General features: G+C 38.7%; 1 protein-coding gene across 1 annotated transcript; it reads left to right on the top strand.

Moving 5' to 3' along the window:
• The first annotated feature begins 134 nt into the window (after nt 1-134).
• HAVCR1 (hepatitis A virus cellular receptor 1) lies at nt 135-26,995 on the top strand. Its single transcript, XM_030834236.2, has 8 exons — nt 135-233; nt 2,095-2,427; nt 5,599-5,940; nt 9,049-9,147; nt 12,651-12,706; nt 15,743-15,857; nt 16,716-16,752; nt 24,371-26,995. The coding sequence occupies exons 1-8, from the start codon at nt 188-190 to the stop codon at nt 24,471-24,473; spliced, it is 1,131 nt and encodes a 376-aa protein (XP_030690096.1). The 5' UTR covers nt 135-187; the 3' UTR covers nt 24,474-26,995.
• The last annotated feature ends 793 nt before the right edge of the window (nt 26,996-27,788 follow it).

Raw genomic sequence — 27,788 nt, 5'->3', positions numbered from 1 at the left:
AGTCACCTGGAGCCAACAGACCTGAAGCCTTTGCATGGTCTTGTTTCCAGCAGGTAGTCTTATGTGATTCCCCCCATCAGGGTGAAAGGAGAAGTTGCAATCTGAGAATTAAGACTCGTTCTGATACCATCTGGTTTGGGGGCACACCAACCAGCGTGCTCTGTGTTTCCTTCAGGCCGATACCATCATGCATCCGTGGGTAGCCATCCTGGGCCTCATACTCCTTCTGACAGGTAAGTGAATAGGTGGGCTGTACTTTGGAAGCGCTGAGGAAGGGGGAGTGTGTGTGGGGGTGTGGGTGTGGTGGGGGAGGGTAGGTGTTCTTGGGGTTTGTTGGAAGGTAATGGGGTCAACTAGTGACCAAAGAACCAGGCTGACACCTTAAACCAAAGAAATTGCGTAAATGCTAAGAATTACAAAATCTATGGGTAGGTGAACAAGGCACCATGCAGTACAGGATGACATGTGCTGCCATTTGTGTTGAAACCAAAAAAAGGAGTAGGTAGATGGTTGTGTATGCATGAACTACTCAAGTGTATGTAGCAAAGAGTAACAGTTGTTATCACGGTGTGGAAGGGGACGGGAAGAAGAAAAGGGGATAGGGTGGCAAGGAGACGAGTGCTTTATTGTACCATTTTGTGCCGTTTGATTTTTTTTAACCATGTGCAACTGTTTCTTTTAAAAAGAAAATATTTTAACTTTCCTGGCAGTCCAGTGATTAAGATTCCGTGACTGCAAAGCAGGGGGTGAGAGTTTGATCCCTGGTTGGGGAACTAAGATCCCACATGCCTCCCGGTGTGGCCAAAAAAAAAATTTAAAAAGAAAAATATGTTAATTCAAAACATTCTGTGAGATAGGGAAAAATTTTAGAAATAGACATATCCTAAGTTTTAAAAACAATCTCTAGAGGTGGGAATGTGAGGAAAGTACATTTTAAAATTATACTTCTAAAACTTAAATTTTTATAATTAGCATGTATTACCTTTGTAGTCCAAAAATGACATTAAGCAAAATTAAATATTATCAGAATTCCAGTGAAAAATATAGACTCTTAATTTATGTAACAATGAGTGTTTTATTCCCAGAGCATTTCCCAAACTCACAGCTCAGTCCTAACTATGATTAACTGTTGAATCTCAGATTTCTTTCAAGGACCACCCAGACTGCATTTGGCAATGCAGGGTTTTTTAAGCCACTGCCACAGGAGAGAGTTTTCCTGCCTATGTGTTTTTAAGAGGCAAAATTTAGTATTTGATCGAATATTCTCCGATTTTTTGGTTTCACCTGGGTAAGTGGACCTTACCACCTGCATTGCAGGGCTGTCATCAACTCACGAGAAAGGATCCCTGCTTAAATTTTTTGGATTGATCGTAAAGCATGATAAGCCTCAGTTCCTCCTGAAACTATTATAAACCCTTTTTTCTAAGAACTGATTTCTAAAGAGTTTACTAGGCTTCTGCCTTCTAGTCAATGCTGCTTTAAGTAAAACACTAGCTCTGCTTTTTTTTTTTAAAAAATAAGAGAGGGGTTGTGAGATGACTTTATTTGCAATAGCCATTTTTAAAATTGCAATAAAAATTGAAAATCAAAACTTTAAATGCAATAGACTTTTTAAAACAGATTTCAACTGAGACAGTGATTGAATCTAGGGGAGAGGAAAAGCCACATGTATGTATTACCTATTAAATAAGCAGATACCTGTCAAACACAGGATGAAGTACACACACACTCATGCATTACTGGAGTATCATTTGTTTCAAACCTTTTGGAAAGAAATTTGGTCATATTCACCAAGAGACTGAATATATTTCTGCCCTTTATCCTGATACTTTCTTTCTTGGAAATCTTTTCCTATTAGGAAATAATCCTGAATACAGAAAAACGTTTATATGATGTTTTATCTACAAATACATCTAGTAAATAGTAACGCTGCTAAAGAATATGTTAACACAGAAAAATGCTTATACTAAATTTTAAAACTCAAGATATAGTCAGATGATTACAAACCAAAGAAGCTATATAAAGAAAAAAAATGAGAATGAAATTAAAGTTAAAATATTGAGACCTCATGCTCAGGTTTCTCTTTATTTACAGGTGGTGTAACGTCTTACCCACGAGTGACTGGAGTGGAGGGTCAGTCTGTCAGGCTACCCTGCACCTATGGTGGAGAAGTCAAGCGCATGTGCTGGGGCCAAGGGGCATGTCCTTTAACTCGCTGTGGAAGTGCCATTATCTGGACTAATGGATACAGTGTCACCTTTCAGAAGGACAAACGTTATAAGCTAAACGGAAACATTGGTGAAGGGGATGTGTCTTTGACCATAGAGAATGCAGCTCAGGCTGACAGTGGCTTGTATTGTTGCCGTGTTGAGAAGAGAGGGTGGTTCAATGATATAAAAATCACCCTAGACTTGAGTATAAATCCAGGTGAGCTTGTCTTCCTCCTTTCTTTGATTACTTCCTGTGGGTTCCCAGAGATAAGAGTTTTCTGTTTGATATTAACTGTCTTCCTTTATTAGGGAAAGAGGAGGTTCCTATAATCTTGTTTTCTAATAACTTTTGGAATAGAATAACTTCTATTAGTGTAGAATGAAGTGTTAAGACCCAACACAGTCAAAAATAAATAAAATAAAAAATAAATTAATTAAAAAAAAAAAAGACTAACCTTGATTCAAGACCATAGTCTAGAGATCTTCCCAGTCAGCAAACTATCTCCTAAAGCAGTGCTTCAAAAATGCTAGTTGGTTCATGAAAAAGCTTTCACTGTTCCACAGTGAACATTTTTATGGAGGTAAATTTATTCCACTTGAAGAACTGCCCTTTTGTCTGAGGTTATGTCTTAGAAGAATTCTCAAGTGTCCTGTCTTAACATTTTAAGACTTATAGAGAATTCATACATATAAAATAGGTAATATAAGGTCCTGTCAAGTAGATGTATCATTTAGCTTTAACAATCATCAATTCAGTCTTGTTGCATATACATTGTATAAGCCTATATAGTTTCACCCCCTCCCTCTGTCCTGTCTTGGATTTTTTGAAGCATATTTCACACCATATCACTAAATTGACTGTTGAAAAAATAAAATGGCTTTATTGCAGTATGAAAACATTTGCATCTCAATAACGTTCACCTGTTGCTTTTAAGAATTTCACAAAATCCAAAAATCTGGGAAGTTTACATTTTTCCATCTTGATGTAGACATCCTAATTTTTCTTGCCATTTGATGAAAGGAGCAGGTTCTTCAGGATTTCCTGGTTTCTGATGCTCTTTCCTAATGAATCTTCTCCCACTAAAGTCTTCTATTGACAACAGAATCCAATACCTGTGGCCTTCATAAGCTATGACTCTTTTTTGATTTAAATGAACTTGATATTGCAATCTCCCAACTTTTGTACTTGGCTTGTGTCCTTTATAAAGGCAGGTAAAATAAGGTCAATTCTGATGCAGCAAATAGCTGACTCTGGGGAACCTATATGTAGGAGGCAATTTAAAGACACCAAAAGAGGATGGAGATGTAGACATGTGACGAGGCAACGTGTGGAGAAGAGATTATTCTTGGAGTTGTGAAATTATCTGATTGGTCTGGCTGAATATTTTTTTAAAAGGATAGAGAAAGAAATTAGTAGGGGACTTTTTTGTTTCTTTTTGTTTTGTTTTAATTTATTTATTTTTGTCTGCGTCGGGTCTTCGTTGCTGCGCACGGGCTTTCTCTAGTTGCAGAGAGCGGGGGCTGCTCTTCATTGCAGTGCGTGGGCTTCTCATTGCAGTGGCTTCTCTTGTTGCGGAGCATGGGCTCTAGGCACGCAGGCTTCAGTAGTTGTGGCTTGCGGGCTCAGTAGTTGTGGCTTTCAGGCTCTAGAGCTCAGGCTCAGTAGTTGTAGCGCACCGGCTTAGTTGCTTGGCGGCATGTGGGATCTTCCCAGACCAGGGCTCGAACCCTTGTCCTCTGCATTGGCAGGCGGATTCTTAACCACTGCAGCACCAGGGAGGTCCCAGTAGGGGACTTTTAGAGTGCTTAGAAATTCTTTAATAGATGAATATTTACAAAGCCACTGCTCTGTCCAGTGGGAAACGGGTCCGTAACTGAGCCAAAGTGACTCTCTGCCTCCAATCCAATTTTTTGCTTAAGTTTTCTTGCACTTTTCACAGAATCAGCTTACTTTTCAACCTTCTGTTAGGGCTCTTCCTCAGCAGCTCCTCTACCCTTAGTTTCCTAGATTCTTCCTCAGAAAATACTTACCACTGAGGAAGACACATTAGTTAAACAAGCCAGTTAGGTTTCTTCCTTTTTATAGCCTTTGATCAGACTTTTTTGCTTGCTTCCTTTTTTCTCTAGATTTGATTTCAAACTGAAGGGAGGGGATTGGATTGCACTCTTCTTAAAAACCTCTAACTACACTGTTAGAGCAGGGTCAGCAAACTGTAGCCCTAGGACCAGATCAGATTATAAAACAGGCTCACCAACAGTTTTATAAATAAAGTTTTATTGGAACACAGCCACACCCATTAGTTTATATACTGTCTATGGCTGTTTTCACACTGACAGAGTTGAGCAATTACCACTGAGATCACAGGACCCCCAAAGCCTAAAACATTTACTAATGCCTTGTACATAATAGACACTCATAAATATTTGTTGAAAAAAACGTTTTTCTTCTTTAAGGCAAAAATTAGTTAGTTTCCAAACTAAATTGACGTCAATCCCTCAAAAGAGTTTTCACACCAATTGTCTCCTATTCAAGAGCTTTGAGCTTCTAATTTATAGTTAGTAGAGTTGAAATTTAAGAATACTTCTTGTGGGCAAAAAAGATGCCTGGTGAGAAAAAAGTACACATTCTTGATTCAATCCTACAATTTCTGCTTTTGTGCCAGGCACTGTGTTTTGGGTTAATCCTAGTTGCAGTTCTTTCTCTGGGTAGCTCTGAGGACTTCAGTAAGTGGTTTGGAGTCCTATACCATTTCTGACTCTGGAAAGAGACAAAGTCATTACCTTTTGTTATTATCCCTTAGGAAGGAAGGAACCTTAAAAGGTCTAGTCCACCTTCAAACCAAATGCACAAGGCATCTGTGTTATCTAGCGTTTGTTAATGGTGTGAATTAATCCACATTTAGGATGCAGGTCTGTTGGGAGGGTACCCTTAGGACTGACTGAACGGAATGCTATTTGTTTGGTAAATATTCTGGTTCTTGGGAACTACTATTTAGGTCCTAGTCACACGCCACTGAGGACAAACACGGCTTCAGGCTCTAGACTTTTTTCCCTACCCCACAGACCTTTATGAAGATACATAAATCTGATATGTGGGACTAGTCTTTTCAAAGGGCTTCGATACAAATCCCAGGTGTCATTTTTTTTATCTCCAAACCTCCCCATATATATTCCTTTCAATGCAGCTGTTTCCTTGTTGTGAACATGTCTTCACTCCCTCCTCAGTCACATATTCTAGTTGACCAATGAGGAGAACTCCGAGTTCATGGGAGATAAGTGCTCACTTCTGCCTGGGGACAGTCCCAGTGGTTGTGTTGGTGCACAGGCCCAGCACATGACTCTTGTTTCCTGCTGCTTGATGAATCCTTGCTTTCATGTTGATTTCTAGCTCCACCTACCACAACAGTAATGACCACTATTACTCCACCAATGACCACTGCTACTACTACTCCACCAACTACCACCACTACTACTCCACCACCAACTACTACCACTACTACTCCACCACCAATGACGACCACTACTGCTCCACCACCAACTACCACCACTAATACTACTCCAACAACAACAATCACCATTACTACTCCACCAACTACCACTACTACTACTCCACCACCAATGACGACCACTACTGCTCTACCAACAACGATGGTCACCACTGCTCCAACAACAACGAGGGCCTCTACCTCTGCTCTTCCAGTGCCAGCACCCACAGAGAACCTCCAGCCAGGTAAACAGATGTGCTTCTGAGCCCAGAAGGCTTTAAAAGGGAGGATATAGACCATCCAGGGTGTTGTGTTAAGGCAGAAGTGCAATCTGGGGTAAGGATTTGAATAGGCTTCCAAACCTGGCTTCACAGAATCTGTGAACCTCCGTCCCATGTTATATTCACCTTTTGTATGTATAAGCATCTTCAGAGTGAGGAGACCCTATAACTTTTTATCAGATTCTCAAAGGAATTCATTAATAGCAAAAAAAAAAAAAAGAAATAAAAAAGCCAGACCACTGATCTTGGACATCTAAGGAGGATGGTGGGGATTTGGCCCAGTTGAACACAGACTTATGAGGAAAAATAGGGAATGCCAGAACAGGGTCAGGTGAATGAGATTCTGTCCTTACAAGGAGCTCTGAATAGAGATCATTTAATGCATTCTGAAGTCTCACCCAACACTTGAGGATAAGATTTCATTGAAGTTCATGTTTACTCTAGAACCATGCTAACTGCTTTACAAGTATTAAGCCACTTCATTCTTACGACAATCCTATGCCTTGTAGGTGTGATTCAATCCTATTTTACATTTGTGAGGACCGAGGCACAGAGTCTAAGTTCAGTGTTGACAGTCATATGAATAGAAAATGGTTGAGTCAAGATTGTCCCCTTTAATTTGAATGTTGGGCCTTTGCTGCCTTCTATTATGAACATAGAGCTTATGTTTGGATGAATTTGTCCTGATCTGGCATTCTCACTGGAAAAGCCTTCATACAATTACCCTGCCTTTTCAGGGTGTCAGTGACTTACACAGTTTTGCTTCTGGCATCCTTTAATTTATTTATGTAGCAGAGTAATGCTATTTATACTGATGACAAAGTAAACATCAGATTTAAGGGCTTATGGGATTTAGAGTGCACACGTTTGTTTTTTCAATTCTGGCTACATAGTTCAGAGTTCAACTTTATGTTAGATTAAAGTTTAGGTTAATACAAGTGGAAAATAATTTGACTTAAAGCTGGGGAAATAGCTTGCCATTCTGAGGACATGTTTAGGTTCAAACTTTCTATTTTTTGGATTAAAAATGTAACTTTTTAGTGGAGGTTCTCAAAGCCTCCACAACCCTTTGGCACTTGAAAGTGGCTCTGGATCCTGGGGAATAACACAAATATCACAACCTTTTAGCCGAAAAAGTCTGATGGAACATATCGATTTCCCTTCATTCCCGTTGAACCATGTCTATATTCAACCAGGAGGGATCTGAAGGATTGGACTTTGAACTGAGTTTCAAAGAGACGTCTTTAGGTTAAAACTGGGATTTTAGAGCCATAAAACTTTGTAAGAAAAATAGTTTTGTTCCAGGCAGCGAACACACTAGAGCATCTGTTGACTTTCTCAATATTGAGTTAGCTTCTTAATAGTTTGTGCCTGCAGAGGCGGACGGCTTAGTGCTCCTTGTTTGGTGAACATGTGTAAGTTACAGCCTTTGTTTAAAGCAGAGTTTCAGAAGGAAAGTGTTGGTTTATGTGACCTCCTGGGGGATAGTATTAGTTGAGTCTTATAGGCATCCTGATAGTTTCCTAAAGAGTTTGAGTTTAGAGTTGAACTTTACAGTATAGAAAGGAGGTGAACACTGGAGCAGATCCAGGGCAGGGGAATTTATCTTTATATCCATTCCCTCTCGTTGCCTAAAATATTCATGCACTGGTTGGATATAAAGTTGTAGGAGCAGAGGAGAAAAGAAAGATGACCACAAAGACCCAAACTAGCAGATGAAGTTAAGCTCAAGAGGTCTTTTGCATGGATTTAAGTTGACTGAAGACGCTGATCATCTGACTTTCTGATTCATCCTGTTCTTAATTCCTATAGTTCCTAAAGAGAGCCACATCCTGTTACAGATTTGAGCATTAGAGGAAAGCAAAAACAAACAAACAAACCCCACCAAAAACAAAAGACAGTTCAAAACAAGAGAAGAGATGATGTTGAAATGTGAACACCATGGTGGGGGAGTGGAAATAGAAAGACCAGTGAGAGGCAATGAGTAAAGCCCAGGTTTGGGAACTCTTGTCCAGCCAGCACCACTAACTTGCTCTGATTTTCTGTAGTGCTCTAAGAGGAAGGGATGTAAAGATCTTATTAAGAGGCAAGTGGTCAACTCTGCAGGTAAAGTGAAATGTCTGATAGAAAATAAAGAAGAGATTTCAAGAAAGGAAAAGGAAACATAACCCTGAGAACTCTTGGTGAAGCTTTTTGGTGAGAAATGGAAGATGAATCAGATAACACAGGAAATCAGTCTTATAAAAAGAGTGACTGGAGGCTTCCCTGGTGGCGCAGTGGTTGAGGGTCCGCCTGCCGATGCAGGGGACACGGGTTCGTGCCCCGGTCCGGGAAGATCCCACATGCGGTGGAGCGGCTGGGCCCGTGAGCCATGGCCGCTGAGCCTGCGCGTCCGGAGCCTGTACTCCAGAACGGGAGAGGCCACAACAGTGAGAGGCCTGCGTATCGCAAAAAAAAAAAAAAAAAAAAGAGTGACCAAAACACAACTGCAAAAGGAACCAAGGTACCAGGAACATTGCTTTGAGGCTCATTACCAAAACTCAGACATTGGACAGTACTGTCACCTTAAAGGGACCTCAAGGAATTAAATATTCTCAGTATGTTTTCCATGCTGGTCAGTGTGTGCATCTCCCTGGAAAGATGTGCGGATGGATAATTAGGAACTTGAATAAGGTGAGGAAAACCAGATTGGGGTTCTTGTGAAGCGGGGAGAGTGGATTAGTGCCCACCTCAAGGCCCTGGTCCACAAAAGTGCAACGCCATTGGTATGAATAAAAGTTTAATTGGTTGTCCTACATAAGATGCACTGTTGTAGGCTTCAGGGGGATCCTAGGAGTATAAAAAGTGAAATAATTCTGTCTATTGATAAGCTCTCCAGATCATTCTCTAGATCAGATTTATTCATGATAATGAAATACCTATGTGGCAGTATACTGCCTGAAGGCCATCCTTGAATATTTTCTAAGAAAGTCAAAGGGTAACTCCTGATTGTAGTTTTGTTTTTTATTTTTCTTGGGGGTGGAAATTTTCCTCCACAAATTGAACACCATTCTTCCATTCTTGTCATTCCAGTAGCTTCTTTATCTTCTCCTACGCAGAGAACGGAAACCCAGCCTACCACACAGCAAGAAACAAATATAACCGGCTCCCCATCGCACTCTTGCTCAACAGGTAACTTCCGTTTCTTTCCTGAACACCTGGGAGCTTTCAAATTTTGATGAACATCGGCACATTGTTAAGAACACATATTCTGGAATAAGACAGATCTGCCTTGAGTGCCAACACTGGCTACTCCAGTCAGCTATGCGACTTGAACAAACATCTTACCCTCTTTGAATCAATCAGTTTTTATCCTTTGTAAAATGGATGGAATGTTACTGATTTTGTAGAATTCTTGCAAGGATTAAATAAGATAAAGATCTTGGGACACAGTTAAAAGGTAAGTGATAGATTTAGTGGCAATTATGACTATTACTTAGAATGTCCAGAAATACATACAACTGAGCGGCATAGACAGCTTATATGATTTGGGAACATCCACATGCATATCAGTATTTTTCTAAATTAAATGAACCAGCTTTGACTTCAAACTTAGTATTGGGCTTACTCCCTTGGGCCAGAGCCTTAAAACAATTAAATCCAAACTACGCTGGTCCGGACCAAACTGGTCACCTGTGTTTATGCTTCCTCTAAGACCCAGAGGCTATGTAGAGCCAGAAGGCTCCCCTTCTGCCTTGTCAAGTTTTCATTTCACATGGACACTTTGAGATGGGTTGAGGACACATGACACTGGCACCAAAGAGGCATGCCCCGCTGAGATTCTGCTATTCCACCCCACTGCAGAAGGAGCCAAGGTACCAAGAACATTGCTTTGGGGCTCATTACCAAGACTCAGACATTGGACAGTACTGTCACCTTAAAGGGACCTCAAGGAATTAAATATTAATTTAATTAATAATTAACAAAAGTCTTCCCCACTCTCCCCAATTTGGGTAGGTACATATTCTTTTGAGATGTAAGATTGACCTGTCTTTCCTGTGATGGAGAAAGGTGATGCTGAGTCCTGTCATCTTTACCAGCTACCTCTGTTACCTATGGTGGTAAATTTGGGGAGTGCCACATGCAGAACCCCTTTGTAATGCAGAGCTAGCTTATGTGTCCTTGTGCCTGTGATACATCCAAACAAGGTGAAGCTTTGCAAGACTCCCCGTGCACATGACTCATCGTGCTCAGGAGTTGCCAATCTGTAGTGGACCCCCAGTATGGCCTACCTTTTGCCAGTCATTCCTGCAAGCTAGCTAGTTTAAAATGGAGCCAAAGTGAAACTCAGAGAGGGACCAATTCACTTGGGATTAGCTAATGGTGACATTTGGTTTTGAAAGTAGACTCCTTAGTGTGAACTGTTTCCGGGCACAGAAACAAAGTGAAAGTAGATTAAAATACAAAGTAACAGCAGTAGGAGCAGCTGCAACCCACACTTTTATGCGATGAGGAAGAAGAAAGTAGGAGTGGAGAATCGTTCTCTAAAATATGTCACTGAAACCTGATCAGGGTAGAGCTTTCCAGAATGGAACAGACATTGGAGCAGCTGTGTCCCCATGACTTCTGTGACTGCTGCCATCTTGTCAGTGTCTGTGAGGCTCTCCAGCCAAATCCTTACAGTGCCCCAGTCAGAATTCCGTGGGTTAAAGCCTCACAAAGCAAAGAATGTTAATCTGGAAGGAAGTTTGGGCATCATATGGCCTGCTACCCACCTTTTGACAGATGGATGTGCCAGCAAACTGTCATATATTACCTCATTTAATTCTTTCAGGGCAGACCTTCCTTACTGCCATTGCCAGACTGGGGAGGCTCTTTAGTTCTGCTTTGGGGATTGATAGCTTCCAATTCAACTGCCAGTTACTGGCTGCATGCCCATGGGCAGTTGTTGCATTCCTCATTTTGCGTGTTTGTGAGGAAGGAAGGACGTGATGTTTGGAAAGTCCATTGCACTGTGTTCCTCCCCCTATTGCTCCTTTCATTATAACATAATAGTAATAGCTGATATTTGTCTAATATGGTGTTTAGTGCATCTTCTAATGTGACAACTTTATGAGACAGACAAGTGCTATCAACAGCTTGTAGTTCAAGGTTACCCCAGCTAGAAATATAAATATATATATATACATACATACATACATACATAAATGTATATGCAAAGGACCTGATCAAGGTCACATTGCCAAGGGACATTGTCAGCACTGAAGTCAAGTTTTATCTGACCCAAGTCCATGTTGTTTTTATTTATTTATTTTTTATGCTGTTTTTGCAACATCACCCATTCTGTACCTGAAGTACTTACTTAAGGTTATAACACAAGTCATACACAGAGCCTAGACTGTAGATATTGTCTTTGGCTCTCTAAGAAGTAGTGTCGGAATGAATAAAATGTAGACACAGTAATGTAAAGTGTAAAAATTTGAGGGGATATAGTTAGTCCAGTTTCATTGCCACTGGACAGTGACATTTTTTTTTTTTTTTTTTTGTGGTACGTGGGCCTCTCACTGTTGTGGCCTCTCCCGTTGCGGAGCACAGGCTCCGGACGCGCAGGCTTAGCGGCCATGGCTCACAGGTCCAGCCGCTCCGCGGCATGTGGGATCCTCTCAGACCGGGGCACGAACCCGTGTCCCCTGCATCGGCAGGCGGACTCTCAACCACTGCGCCACCAGGGAAGCCCAGACAGTGACATTTTTATAGCGTTGTCAATAGTTAGGGAATTCGTAAGACCTGCAGTATTTTCACTGAATGGGAATGCAATGTGTGTGGTGGTTATGAGCTGAGGCTATTGTCTTTTACTAGAGTTGGAAACTTTAACCATTTCAGATCTGTTTCCTCATCTATAAAATGGGGTTTAAAAAATTGGTATAAGGATGTAAAGTGGTCAGTAAAAAGAAACCTGTATTTGACCTATAGTTGCTTAGGAGGGCCAACAGTATATGTTCTGTATGACAAACGAGATATTTTAAACACTATTAAAATTTGGATATTCAAAACTTTAAGGCATAATATCCTTTTATATTGGGGTTTTAGGTAGTATAAGATACTTTGGCCTTGGGGCTGATATAACGTATTTTCCAAAGCACTTCTGCAACAATGTCTAGGCACTGTGGCATATAATGTAGGAGTTGGGTGCCACCTATTTCAGATATCTTAGTACATTTCACACACATTTTGGATATAAAACCAATGTAACAACTATTTTGAACGGGGTGGTTCTGCTCTTTGGATGTGCAATGGCCTCTGAGCATCCTCACTGGCAGCTTCTTAGCTGTCATGAAAATATTAATTACATAACTTTAAGTGGCAATTTTTAACCTACTTCTGATGATGGGCCACTATGACTGCTCTAAAATTGTAGGTAAACTTTCTGTGTACGTGCATTTTTTTCCACAGAGAGAAAAAAAAGGGTTCATTTTGGAAGGGTCCATGACAAAACTGTTTAAGAAGCACAACCTTACAGGTTAAATTAATAAATGTTAGTAACTTGGTATAACTCTTGCAAGTCTACAACATTTAGCTATATGATTATTCAACTTTTCATTCATTACCAGAAGGCAATGTGAATATATTTGGTGTTTGCAGTGAAAATTCAATACTTTTTGTCTTTCTAATTCATTTTCCTTCTTGTTGAGCAGATGGGTATGGCACTGTGACCCAGTCTCCAGATGCCCTTTGGCATAACAATCAAACTGTAAGCATATTCCTTCCTACTTTATTAGCCAGATTCACTTGTATGTCTCCCTGGAAGCAAGTTACATTTAGAGATTGTTATTGTAAGACTAGTCCACACATTTCAAATAAAGGAAGAAAAGAATTTGACTCTTAAATAAGGATGCTTTAATTAACTTAAAAAGTTTATATAGATGCACTAGTTGTCAGAAATACCTGAAAAGTGATATTTTACTCTCTCTCTCCACACACAAACACACACACACACACACACACACACACACACACACACTACAGACTTTCTCCTGCCCAGAAAATTAGAAAAAATGAGTGAATTAATTCAAGGATCGTGCGTTAATGTTACATACCAAGGACGGCTTCAGTGATCGTTAGAGAAGTAACGCGCTTTGAATTGATGTGGTGGAATGGGGACCATCCCAACTAAAAGTATTACATAAATGAAAGTGTGCTTGCTTAAACATAGGCCCCCTAATATCCTTTTCCAACCCAATTGTCCTCCTATATAGAAATTTTGAGGCCACTTCTGAGTCTTTCTATACATAAACCTCCCCATATGATGACTTATTAAGGTCCTAACATCTTGAAAAAATTTGTGATTCTGTAGGATGTTGTCATACTTTTTCCACAGTTAGATTGAGAAAAATCTAAGGGGCTTTATTCTTGTAATGTTCATCAAAACCTCATCTTCCTAAGTTAGAAGAATTTATCAATAGGTCCTTTACTTTTGGCTCCCTTGGGTGAACCAACTTTCCTTTGACCACGTGCAAATAATTCTTAGAAGCAACAAACCTAAAGAGCTTCAGGTATGAGCGTCATCCTGATCACAATTGGTGAGAAGTTGCAGCATGGCCATTGTAAGAGAAATTCAAGCTCAGGCAAGTGGGGTTATTAGTGTGAGGTCAAATGGCCTTATGTTACATACCTTAGTGACAACGAGAGCACCACTACATAGGAATGATATTGAAGATTTTAACAGCTCTTATGGTATGGGCCCTGATTGATCTGATGGATATGTGCTGAATTTGTATATGCCTGTTAAATAGCAGAACTGCCACAACGTAAATGACTGTTATATTGTTATAGCTGGATTAAGAAAAAAGAAACAAACATTCTGAACGATGAGATTGTTCTTTACCTCAGTTACCGGCAGGACAGGTATGTTTAGCAGCAAGTAGAAGCAAGTTCACAACAGGCAAAATCGTGGGCTTTTTGTGTCTTGACTCTGAAGATGTCAAGGTGTCTCCCAGGTATCCTGAAACCAAGCAGCATATATTTCGACCCAGTAAATCAACATCCTGAACTCCATATTAGGGAGAGAATTGAACAAATATGTGAAGATGTATAAGAAAAGATGTTCATTGCTGTTATTTGTACTCATGAAAATGTTATAAACAACCTAAATGTTCAATAATAAGGGATTAATTACTTAGTCAGTTAAGCATGCCCGCTTATTGCCATTAAACATGTTGTCACTGCAGTGCATTTACTGACATGAGAAGACAGTGTTGATTGTTAAATGAAAAAACTAACTTTTAAAATAGTGTAGGGACTTCCCTGGCAGTCCAGTGGTTAATAAGACTCTGTGCTTCCAATGAAGCAGGTGCTGGTTCGATCCCTGGTTGGGGAGCTAAGATCCCAAATGCCGTGCAGCACGACCAAAAAATGTGTGTGTGTGTGTGTGTGTGTGTGTGTGTGTGTGTGTGTGTAGTGTATATACTGTAGTATATATTGAATATAGTAACTACTTCTGTTAAGAAAAACACTAGGATAAAATTCTAGAAGAGTATGTAATGAAAAATGGTAATAGTGGCTGTTTCTGGATGTTGGGATTATGGTTGATTTTTGTTTTCCTTTCTTTATGCTTAGCTGCACATTCTAAAATGAAACTGCAGTTTTCATGTAACATAATATTTTTAAAAAGGAAGCAAAGCCTGCTTCCTGTAACTCCATGTTCCATGTAACCCCTTTACCCCCCACAAGTAAGGTAATTACACAGCTTTTTCCTCCCAAGACACTGGCTGTTCCCCCTTTAAGCAAGGACAGCTCATATTGTAAGTCACCATCCTTTGTGTTCCTCATAGTGTTGATCAGGAAGTACCTAAATTATCTTTCCCAAGAACCCTATTTAATCTGCATTTGACAGACAGAGAAACAGAGGTTCAGAGAGGATAAATAACATGTCTAGGGTCACACAGCAACTAAGTAAAAGAGCTGGAATTTTGACTCCAGAGATTAAACTCTTATGCAGGAAGAGATTTGAGACTTAATCTTTTTCTCTGATCTTCACTTCCTTTCTGTTAAAATACCTACCCCATGGGGCCTCTTTAGGATTAGAGTTAAGTTATGTAAAGGGGCTGAACATGATGCATGGCGTATTTCAGTTTTATTCCGGGAGGTGATGATCCCTTATGAACCATACTAGGAGATTTAAATAAAGTTGTATTTCTTTCCAGTTGTGCAACATTTTAATTGTTAAGCAGGGCCATGTATATGAGCATCTACTTTCAAGTCCATTTATAAATACATAGATGGAATCTTGAATTCTAGTTAAAAAAAAAGTTTTGTAATCAAGGGCCAATTTTAATAATTGAACACATTCACATAGCTTGAGATAACACCACCACGTCAACTTATATAGGAACAAAAATTGTTGTTTTCTTTTTTAATATCATAAGAGGATTATTTATGAAAATAGCTTATTAATTTTTTAAAATAGGTATAATTTACATATAATAAAGCACACTCATTTGAAGTGTACAGTTTGAGTTTTGACAAATGTATACACCTCTGTAAATACCACCGCAAGCAAGAGATAAAACATTTCCACCATCCCCAAATACATTTTGAATTCTAAATTGTCTTAGAATTTCACCACATGGTTATAACTTTAAATCATTTGGTCTTCCCCTCATGATCCGGAACTAGCCAAAGGCCAATAAAGATAAGTGTGTCTGTGTACATTATTTTCAGAAATGTTTTCTACCCATAATTCTAAGAAGATTTTTTTTTTTTTTTTGGTCTGCTGATGTTTCCTTAGCTTGTGACGCTGGCACAAGATCCATGGATGAGCACCAATAAGGGAGTCTACATTGGAGTCTGTGTTACTGCCTTGGTATCATTGCTCACATTTTTGGTTTTCATGATTAGCAAAAGTAAGTCACCTCAGGACTGTACCTGCGGGAGTTTTCTTGAGCCAAACTGCCTGTAGCCCTACACACCACATGATTTGAATTTCACATAACTTCCTTGGTTTTTACCTTGTTCTTTTTTTATTTTTTCTTTATCTTAAAATTATTGTCCCATAGAGAGAAACATGATATTTAAATTCTCCATAGGAGAAATTAAATATGGAGAAATAAGTGTTGATTGGGTAGAGTTGGGGTTTGGAAGGTAGCAAACCATTGTAATATATAAGATGTGTTCACTCCTCCTTTCCCCCTTCCCTCAAGAACCAAGTTTTGGCCCTATAGGGGGTGAAATTGTTGAGGGTGTTACAACACCCACTTAACAGAAGAAGCAAATGGGACATTGAGAGGGATACATGATTTCAGGGCTAAGAGTAGAACAAAGGGGTTCACAAGGCAGCCATCCAGGGCCTCCTGGTCTCCTTCCACCAGTTGTGCGTGTGTGTAAAACCTGTCACCTATGGAAGAAACACAATCCCCCATTTTTTTTACAGTGAAATATAATTGCATTAAAGTAAGTTGGGACATGTGGGTGAATACACTAAACTATTAGTAAACATGAGATACTTTACACTAAGGGGCTTATTTGGCTCCTACAGATTCAAAAAAAGTTACCTGGAGTTATCAGGCGAGGGTCCAGATTGGGTTTTTTCCCCTTCTTTTTAAAAATATTTTCTTGTAAATTAATTTTTTCAGCTTCTGAGGTCTGTACAGATTTTGTTCATATCAAAGTAATAACAGTAATAATATACTTGTTTGGAAAAAAAATCTCATGAACTCTGTGTCTTACATGTTTAATTTTCTCTCACTTCTTCCCCAATTTAGGATATTTTTGCCTGAGTAGCAAGGTGGAGCTACTACGGTAAGGTTGAAAGTTTATGTCAATGCTTTTTGATATTCTTACTCTAGTAAAAATAAGGATAATTTCTCTCTCCCTCTCTTTTCCTTCTGAACTCTCCATTTTATACTCTGGATCCTGAAAAATCTAGTATATAGGACACCTCCATTGCCGTCCAACCTTCCAGTGATATTTTTAGCATCTCTGTATTTCCCTGGAATTGCGCCAGAACTGCTCCAGAAACAGTACCTCAAACGTGACCGCTAGAGCAAGAGAACTAAATTGCAGATTTTGTTTGATGGGACATTTGAATGGGTTGTTTGGTTTGTTATTTGATTTCATTCAGGGCTTTGTTTATTGAGTGTTTATTGAATGCCTACTAAATTCCAAAGAGATGGACAAAACAGACAGAAACGTATAAATGAATAAGCAGGGTATTTTTAGAACTTGCAGAGAAATGCCATGGGGAATACAGAGCAAGGCAATAGGCTATGTGAGTGAGCCCCAACGGAGCAGAAGGCAGTTCTGCAAAGATCTGGAGGAAGATGACTCCAGGCTGAAGACATACAAAGGCACAGGCTAAGGCACGTGCTTCCAGCTCCCCCCCCTTCCCACCATCCCCATTGTTACATGCCCAGCCTGCTCTGTTCCTTTACATTAGTTGTTGGGCCTCATAGCACTTGAATTTTTTGCAAATCTACCCCATTGTCCAGGGAAAGTGAAATCCTCTTTATATGCATTCATGTAGTCATTTCCCCAAACACCTGTCTGTAATGGTAGGAAACATCTGCCTACTTCCAAATCCAAATAGCCTGCTTCATTTGGTCCAGCTTGGACTTTTTTTTTTTGAGATATAGTTGTTTTACAATGTTGTGTTCGTTTCTACTGTACAGCGAAGTGGAGTTCCCTGTGCTATACAGCAGGTTCTTATCAGTTATCTATTTTATACATATTGGTGAATATATGTTAATCCCAATCTCCCAATTCATCCCTCCCCACCCCCACTTTCCCCCCTTCGTGTCCATATGTTTGTTCTCTACATCTGTGTCTGTATTTCTGCCTTGCAAACTGGTTCATCTATACCATTTTTCTAGATTCCACATATATGCATTAATATACGATATTTGTTTTTCTCTTTCTGACTTACTTCACTCTGTATGACAGTCTCTAGGTCCATCCATGTCTCTACAAATGACCCAGTTTCGTTCCTTTTTATGGCTGAGTAATATTCCATTCTCTATATGTACCACATCTTCTTTATCCATTCATCTGTCGATGGACATTTAGGTTGCTTCCATGACCTGACTATTGTAAATAGCACTGCAATGAATATTGGGGTGCACGTGTCTTTTTGAATGATGGTTTTCTCTGGGCATATGCCCAGTAGTGGGATTGCTGGGTCATATGGTAATATAGATTTTCTGATGATGGCCGTTCTAACTGGTGTGAGGTGATACCTCACTGTAGTTTTGATTTGCATTTCTCTAATAATTAGTGATGTTGAGCAGCTTTTCAAGTGCTTCTTGGCCATCTGTATGTCTTCTTTGGAGAAATGTCTATCTAGGTCTTCTGCCCACTTTTGGATTGGGTTGTTTGTTTTTTAGATATTGAGGTACATGAGCCGTTTATATATTTTGGAGATTAATTCTTTGTCCGTTGATTCGTCTGCAAATATCTCATTCTGAGGGTTGTCTTTTCATCATGTTTATACTTTCTTTTGCTGTGCAAAAGCTTTTAAGTTTCATTAGGTGCCATTTGTTTATTTTTGTTTTTATTTCCATTACTCTAGAAGGTGGGTGAGAAAAGATCTTGCTGTGATTTATGTCAAAGAATGTTCTTCCTATGTTTCCCTCTAAGAGTTTTATAGTGTCCGGTTTTACATTTAGGTCTCTAATCCATTTTGAGTTTATTTTTGTGTATGGTGTTAGGGAGTGTTCTAATTTCATTTTTTTACATGCAGCTGTCCAGTTTTCCAAGCACCACTTATTGAAGAGACAGTCTTTTCTCCATTGTATATCCTTGTCTCCTTTGTCATAGATTAGTTGACCATAGGTGCATGAGTTTATTATCTCTGGGCTTTCTATCCTGTTCCATTGATCTAAATTTCTGTTTTTGTGCCAGGACCATATTGTCTTGATTACTACAGCTTTGTAGTATAGTCTGAAGTCAGGGAGTCTGATTCCAGATCTGTTTTTTGGTTTTTTTTTTTCTCAAGATTGCTTTGGCTATTTAGAGTCTTTTGTGTCTCCATACAAATTTCAAGATTTTTTGTTCTAGTTCTGTAAAAAATGACATTGGTAATTTGATAAGTATTACATTGAATCTGTAGATTGCTTTGGGTAGTATAGTCATTTTCACAATATTGATTCTTCCAATCCAAGAACATGGTATATCTCTCCATCTGTTTGTGTCATCTTTGATTTCTTTCATCAATGTCTTACAGTTTTCTGAGTACAGGTCTTTTACCTTCTTACGCAGGTTTATTCCTAGGTATTTTATTCTTTTTGTTGCAATGGTGAATGGGATTGTTTCCTTAATTTCTCTTTCTGATCTTTCGTGGTTAGTGTATAGGAATGCAAGAGATTTCTTTGCATTAATTTTGTATCCTGCAACTTTACCAAATTCATTGGTTAGCTCTAGTAGTTTTCTTGTTCTTTAAAAATTGCCATTGGTAATTTGATAAGGATTACTTTGCATCTTTAGGATTTTCTATGTATAGTATCATGTCATCTGCCAGCACTGACAGTTTTACTTCTTCTTTTCCAATTCGTATTCCTCTTATTTCTTTTTCTTCTCTGATTGCTGTGGCTAAGACTTCCAAAACTATGTTGAATAATAGTGGTGAGACTGGACATCCTTGTTTTATTCCTGATCTTAGAGGAAATGCTTTCAGTTTTTCACCATTGAGAATGATGTTGCTGTGGGTTTGTGGTATATGGCCTTTATTATGTTGAGGTACCTTCTCTCTATGCCCACTTTCTAGAGGGTTTTTATCATACACAGGTGTGGAATTTTGTCAGAAGCTCTTTCTGCGTCTATTGAGATGATCACATGGTTCTTATTCTGCAATTTGTTAATGTGGTGTATCACATTGATTGATTTGCATATATTGAAGAATCCTTGCATTCCTGGGATAAATCCCATGGGGTCATGGTGTATGATCCTTTTAATGTGTTGTTGCATTCTGTTTGCTAGTATTTTATTGAGGATTTTTTGCATCTATATTCATCAGTGATATTGGTCTGTAATTTTCTTTTTTTGTAGTGTCTTTGTCTGGTTTTGGTATCAGGGTGATGGTGGCCTCGTAGAATGAGTTTGTGAGTGTTCCTTCCTCTGCAATTTTTTGGAGGAGTTTGAGAAGGGTGGATGTTAGCTCTTCTCTAAATGTTTGATGGAATTCACCTGTGAAGCCATGTGGTCCTGGACTTCTATTTGTTGGAAGGTTTTTAATCACAGTTTCAATTTCATTACTTGTGATTGGTCTGTTCATATTTTCTATTTCTTCCAGGTTAAGTCTTGGAAGGTTATACCTTTCTAAGGATTTGTCCATTTCTTCCAGGTTATCCATTTTATTGTCATAGAGTTTGTTGTAGTAGTTTCTTATGCTAATTTGTATTTCTGCGGTGTCTGTTGTAACTTCTCCTTTTTCTTTTCTAATTTTATTGATTTCAGTCCTTTCAGTCTTTTTCTTGATGAGTTTGCCTAAAGGTTTATTTATCTTCTCAGAGAACCAGCTTTTAGTTTTATTGATCTTTGCTATTTTTTCCTTTGTTTCTATTTCATTTTTTTCTGCTCTAATGTTTATGATTTCTTTCCTTCTACTAACTTTGGGTTTTGTTTGTTCTTCTTTTTCAAGTTCCTTTAGGTGTAAGTTTAAATTGTTTATTTGAGATTTTTCTTGAGGTAGGGTTGTATTGCTATAAACTTCCCTCTTAGAACTGCTTTTGCTGCATCCCATAGATTTTGGATCATCGTGTTTTTGTTGTCATTTGTCTCTAGGTATTTTTTGATTTCTGCTTTGATTTCTTCAGTGATCTCTTGGTTATTTAGTAGCATATTGTTTAGCTTCCATGTGTTTGTGTTTTTTACATTTTTTTCCTGTAATTTATTTCTAATATCATAGTGTTGTGGTTGGAAAAGATGCTTGATACAATTTCAATTTCTTTAAATTTACCCAGGCTTGATTTGTGACCCAAGATGTGATCTATCCTGGAGAATGTTCCATGTGCACTTGAGGAGAAAGTGTAATATGGTGTTTTTGGATGGAATGTCCTATAAACATCAATTAAATCTATCTGGTCTATTGTGTCATTTAAAGCTTGTGTTTCCTTATTAATTTTCTGTCTGGATGTTCTGTCCATTGGTGTAAGTGAGGTGTTAAAGTCCCCCACTATTATTGTGTTACTGTCAATTTCCTCTTTTATAGCTGTCAGCATTTGCCTTACATATTGAGGTGCTCCTATGTTGGGTACATAGATATTTATAATTGCTGTATCTTCTTCTTGGATTGATCCCTTGATCATTAGGTAGTGTCCTTCCTTGTCTCTTGTAACATTCTTTATTTTAAAGTCTATTTTATCTGATATGAGTATTGCTACTCCAGCTTTCTTTTTTTTTTTTTTTCCCAGCTTTCTTCTGATTTCCATTTGCATGGAATATCTTTTTCCATCCCCTCACTTTCAGTCTGTATGTGTCCCTAGGTCTGAAGTAGATCTCTTGTAGACAGCATATATATGGGTCTTGTTTTTGTATCCATTCAGTGAACCTGTGTCTTTTGGTTGGAGCATTTAATCCATTCACATTTAAGATGATTATCAATATGTATGTTCTTATGACCATTTTTTTAATTGTTTTGAGTTTGTTTTTGTAGGTCCTTTCATTCTCTTGTATTCCCCAATTAGAGAAGTACCTTTAGCGTTTGTTGTAGAGCTGGTTTGGTGTTGCTGAATTCTCTTAGCTTTTGCTTGTCTGTAAAGGTTTTGATTTCTCCATCAAATCTGAATGAGATCCTTGCTGGGTAAAGTAATCTTGGTTGTAGGTTTTTCCCTTTCATCGCTTTAAGTATATCATGCCACTCCCTTCTGGCTTGTAGAGTTTCTGCTGAGAAATCAGCTGTTAACCTTATGGGAGTTCCCTTGTATGTTATTTGTCGTTTTTCCCTTGTGGCTTTCAATAATTTTTCTTTGTCTTTACTTTTTGCCAATTTCATTACTATGTATCTTGGTGTGTTTCTCCTTGTGTTTATCCTGTATGGGACTCGCTGCACTTCCTGGACTTGGGTGGCTATTTCCTTTACCATGTTAGGGATATTTTCAACTATAATCTCTTGAAATATTTTCTCTGGTCCTTTCTCTCTCTCTTCTCCTTCTGGGACCCCTATAATCCGAATGCTGTTGCATTTAATATTGTCCCAGAGAATCTCTTAGGCTGTCTTCATTTATTTTCATTCTTTTTTCTTTATTCTGTTCCACAGCAGTGATTTCCACCATTCTGTCTTCCAGGTCACTTATCCGTTCTTCTGCATCAGTTATTCTGCTATTGATTCCTTCTAGTGTATTTTTCATTACAATTATTGTATTATTCATCTCTGTTTGTTTGTTCTTTAATTCTTCTAGGCCTTTGGTAAACATTTGTTGCATCTTCTTGACCTTTGCCTCCATTCTTTTTCTGAGGTCATGGATCACCTTCACTATCATTATTCTGAATTCTTTTTCTGGAAGGTTGCTTATCTCCACTTCATTTAGTTTTATCTTGTTCTGAGGTTTTATCTTGTTCTTTCATCTGGGACATGGTCCTCTGCCTTTTCATTTTGTCTGTCTTTCTGTGATTGTCCAGCTTGGGCTTTAAACAGGTCTTTCTTCGATTCCAAATCCATCCCTCTTAAGCTGCCAGATGTTATTCCTAGTTCTCTTTCATTGGATGTTATTACATAGTCTTTCCTATGTCTGAGTTAATCATATGAGCCAATCCACAGAACATGCCTTGAACTATGCCAAACATATTGCAAGTGTTCCATAAACATTGGCTTTTATTATTGCAGTCATGCCCTTCACAGCAGTGAACCTGTAAACCCTTCATAGGCACTATTATTATTCTTAGTCTACAGATTGGAAAACAGGTTTAGAGATGTTAAGCAACATCCAAGGTCACACACCACAGCAGGTAAAAGACTCAGTCTTATGTCTCTTAGAGTCCAAAACCTATACTTATAGAAATTTTTGACTATCTGCTTCCAGGAATGGCAGAAAAAAAATACTCCCTACAGGCAGAAAAGCATGAAAGATAGCATCCTTTTAGTTTATTTTTGTCCTTTTGCTGTTAACGTTTTTTTAAAGTTTCACTTTTTGTCATCTAATTAGAAAAGAAAATATTCATTGTAGGAAATACTGTATAATACAGCAAAGCAAAGCAAAACAAAACCAAAACTGAGCATTTCCCCATGAAGTTATTTTTGGTGCACCTATATCACATTGATTCATTTTGAGCTGCTGACACCTAAACGGTTTCCACACATGTGTGACTAATCCATTTAAAGATCAGAGCTGAATGAAGATGTAGTACATTTCATATCATTTCTGGGCAGGCTTAACTAATAAAAAGTAGTAACTGTATACACTACAAATTATAAAAGAGTAGCAATATCAAAACTCCACAAATGACCTATTCATATTGATGTGTGAGCATATGTGTTATAAAAGTCATTTAACCCATGGCTTTCTAATTTTGACCATTAAGGCATGGTAAGATTTTTGACTCCATGATCTAGTATACACTTTGATGAAACAATACTATTTTACTATACCAGTATGCTCTGATATTTTGTATACTTATATATATTTATCTTAAAAACAGGATATAGAGCACTAAATAGATTTAATAACCCTCTCTAAAGGGTCACAGTCCACAGTTGGAAAAACACTAGCCAAACCATTTCCTAGCCGTCTTTGAGAATATGTATACTGGTTTAGTACTTCAATTTGATGTCTGATGTTTGTCTTCTTAGATTTTCTTTCTTTGTTTTTTTTAAAAATATTTATTTATTTATTTGGCTGCATCGGGTCTTAGTTGTGGCACATGGGATCTTCTTTGAGGCATGTGGGATCTTTTGTTGCAGTGCATGGGCTTCTTTCTAGTTGTGGTGTACGGGTTTTCTCTCTCTAGTTGTGGCACGTGGGCTCCAGAGTGTGTGGGCTTTGTAGTTTGCAGCATGAGGGCTCTCTCACTGAGGCCTGCAAGCTCAGTAGTTCTGGCACACGGGCTTAGTTGCCCCATGGCATGTGCAATCCTAGTTCCCCGACCAGGGATTGAACCTGCGTCCCCTGCATTGGAAGGCAGATTCTTTACCACTGGACCATCAGGGAAGTCCCTAGATTTTTAATTTTTGTATTCTATTACATGAGACTCTAGAAGGAGACCAGTCTGAGGTTTCTGAAACTACTGCTGAGGTTTTCTACCTGCTTATTAAACAGACTTTCCTGAAATTTCATATTCACAACTCTGAAAGCTTCTATTTATTTCATAGGCTGTGTGAATGGGGTTCTGGGAAATGCAAATACCCATTCTTACTTGAATATAAACAAATGCACTGCTCATACTTGAGAAGTGGTCTGCTTTTCTCTTACTCATGTTATTCTTTCTGTAGTGTGATTCCGTTGAGGGACTCTCACATTGGAGCTTTGAAAAATGCAGCTCTGAAGCCTGTCCGAGCAGAAGACAATATCTACATTATTGATGACCTTCATTAAGTCATGGATCCAGTGGCCTTCTAAGGCATTATGCCCTTGACTGTGGAAGACAGTGACCAGATATCACTGTGCCAGAGTCCTTTCATGAAGCAGGACAATTTTTCCGTCAGTTTCCCATGGCATTCCAACCAGTCGGTGATATTGGGTAGAGTGAGTGTAGCTCATCTGTGTACCGTCAACCTCTGTAACATTGTCCTAATTTTTTATACTAAAACTGGTTCAATCTTTCTGGTCATTGCAGAGCTCTCTCCAAAACATGAAATTTATTCCTTAGAATTGTACATTCTCTTTAGACCCTATGAATCCTGTTTTCTATCAAGAATTCTCCTTGGGGAGACAGAATAAACACTACTACCTCAGTTACCAAAGCTGTCAAGAAGAGCTGAATACCACTTAAAATCAGCAAATCCAATTTGGGACTTAAAGGACTTAACTTGGAAGCATTTCATGATTGTCTTTTTTTTTAATCAAGTAACTTCAAATGTTATATTCCTTAGGGCCCCCAAGGGTTTCAAATCATGGGAGTGTACAGGTTTTTATTTACACAATGGGAAAATGTGAGTGTGATTTTGCCATTATAGGTAGATCTGGTTTCTCAGGGCTCTGGAAATAGAATTGCTTTCCCTGGGACCAGGATGGGTATTTTAGCAGTTAGAAGAAGCTAGCGTAGTGAGTGGACCATGGAGACACCAGGGGAAGAAAATCAATTGCCACATGATTTATGCTGTTTCTGCTACATTGGTGCCACAGTTCTAGGCACTTATGCAGACAACTGGCAGACTCTCTGATGTAATTTTTAGAATGAGGTAGGGTGGAAATAAAAGGAAAAAAGAGGGGGAGGGAGTAGTAAAAGAGGCTTTCTGACTTAGAAAAGCTAGTTTGCAAATATAATAGTGTTGTTTGAGAGTGTTACCAGTTTCAACCGAAATGCTAAATTGTCCTCGAACCACTTTGATTTTTAAAATTGTTTTGGAAGGATAAAGGGTCTTTTTCATATTGAATCAATTCCTGTGTTATATCTTTTTCACAGCTCAATTAAATTTTTGGTTTTTCCAGAAGAGTTAGAGAAAGGCTAACGGTAAGGATATTTTTAATCACTAGGAGCATTTCTACATGAACAGTTAACAAGACTGGAAATTAATTTCAATTTGAGCAAACCCTGAAACAACTCATGCTTGAGTTATTTGGGAGGTGTTCAGAGCTACTCTCACCAAAGTGGTCCATGAGGGCTGGATGCTCGTTTTTGAAGGCAATGTTTTTGACACTTCTGCGGAGTTCTGGGAAATTAACAGGACCTCTGAATAAAGGTTATGGGGCAAAGAAGATTGCTAAACATTGTATACTAGTTTTCACAAGTGGGACCAGGCTGATCTAGTTTAAAAAATTATATTCCAACTACAGGGATTTTTTTTTTTTTTTAAATTCAAGACAACATGCATAACCACAGTGATTTCAAATTAATGTCAAGATGGATAACTTCTCTGGAAAGAGCTAACAACATCGGGCTGCATCCCTATGCAGCCAGGGCCCCACTAGATGGCGCCACATCCCTCGGCCCCGCCCCAGCCCTTGCCTTGCCTGCAGGCTCACGTTTGTTACCTGCTTTGTGGCTTGTGGGGCTTTGAATTTTTTGATGCGTGCTCTATTCTCCATATCCTTCCTGGAGTTTTGTGATGACACATTACAGGTTGTGGGAATTTGATCGACTTTATTCAATCCAGCATTTCCAAAATTTGTTTAAAATCCCTGAGCACCATGACTACTGGCATACCCAGTAGCATTCTGTGAAACAAGATGGGGAAACTGGGAGAAAGCGGATGGTACACAGAATTAGAGATAGGACCTGAGTTCTAATCCTAACTCTTACCAGTAACATTGATGACATTAGGATAAATCATTCTTTATGCCTAAGTTTTTAATATATTTTTTAATGAAGTAGAGATGATTTACAATGTTGTGCTAAATTTTTTTTACACCTCTTAGAATTATTTCCAAACATACATTGGTGTATAGTGGTAATTCCAATGACATATTCTTTGTGAGAAAAATAAAAGTGAAAAACACTACAGAAATGCAAAGGTTTCTTTTGTGTGTGTGTGGAGTTGGTAGTGATAGATCTAGCATCAGTGCTCAGTAAATAATTTCAACGGTGTTGCATTCATAAGTCTCTTGCTATATGGTACCTTTTATTATTTTTCTGAATAATGTTTCTGTTTTTGAAAAGTTGATATTGGGTAATTTGGCTATCATTTTAAACTGTACAAAAATTTGTCAATAACTGAGAGGGAGCATGGGTTAGAGGGAAGGAAGGGGAGGTACTTAGTTAATATTAAATTCTTTTCTGTAAAAGTACCAATTTTATATAATGAATTTACTTTTGTTTTTGATCTTTTGAGACCATCGAGATTCCATTTTCTACAATCGATCTTGGGGCTTTAGGACACTGGTATAATTAAAGCTATATATTTGAACTTAGGAAATTCTGCACATCTTTAAAAGTAGAGGAACCAATCTTTCATTGATGGCTGTGAAGATAATTTTGTGAGTACATGCAAGTGTGAGGGACTCCTCATCATGAGCTTGATTTGTACATACACTCATTAATAAAACACATTTTTGTTTTCATTTTGGAAATTGACTTGTTTTCTTATTCTCATCATTTAGTCAAGGCCAGCCATCTTCAACTTGCTGTGGACTCTCAGGACAAGGGCAAATGGGGCACGATTTGAGAGTCAGGTGTGCCTGACATTCCTCTAGGTGCTGTGGGTGGAACAGAGAACAGCGCTGAACTCCAGTTCCCAAGGAGCTCCAATTCAGTAGGAAAGAAAACCCCACACCATCAATTCTGGTGCTGGTAATGATAAGGAAAAAAAGATATACACCGGTAGAGCTGAACTTCTCAAACATGGCGTTTGGGGCCAGATAACCCTTTGTGGTAGGGGGCTGTACTGTGCATTACATGATTGTTTATCAGCATCCCTGGCCTCTACTCACTAGAGAACACTTGTGACCCCCAGGTAGTGACAACTACAAATGTCTGTAGACATTACCAACGTCTCCTGAGAGGCAATAATACCCTTGGTTGAAAACTGCTGTGATAGAGGATGCCTGGAGGGGAGCGCTTGTGGGGAATTGGTGTAACTTTTGCTGAGTTGGTCAGGAGCTGCCTCTGGGAAAGCAGTGACGTTTGAGTTGAAACCGAAAGAATGTGTAGGTGGCAGTGACGTGAAGAAATCCAGCAAACGCAGAGGCCCTGAGGTAGGAATAAGCTTGTATGTTAAGAGGGAGAAAGTATGGTGTGTTCCAAGGACTAAA

The sequence above is a fragment of the Globicephala melas genome, chromosome 3 (genome assembly GCF_963455315.2).
Source record: "Globicephala melas chromosome 3, mGloMel1.2, whole genome shotgun sequence".
NCBI lineage: Eukaryota > Metazoa > Chordata > Mammalia > Artiodactyla > Delphinidae > Globicephala > Globicephala melas.
Note: the sequence above shows the minus strand (reverse complement) of the source record. Positions and strands in the feature narration are given on the sequence as shown.

Coding starts and splice junctions, on each gene's coding strand:
- HAVCR1 (XM_030834236.2), top strand. CDS start 188: ATGCATCCGTGGGTAGCCATCCTGGGCCTCATACTCCTTCTGACAG. Junction 2,428..5,598: donor AGACTTGAGTATAAATCCAG/GTGAGCTTGTCT, acceptor GTTGATTTCTAG/CTCCACCTACCACAACAGTA. Junction 16,753..24,370: donor AGCAAGGTGGAGCTACTACG/GTAAGGTTGAAA, acceptor TTCTTTCTGTAG/TGTGATTCCGTTGAGGGACT.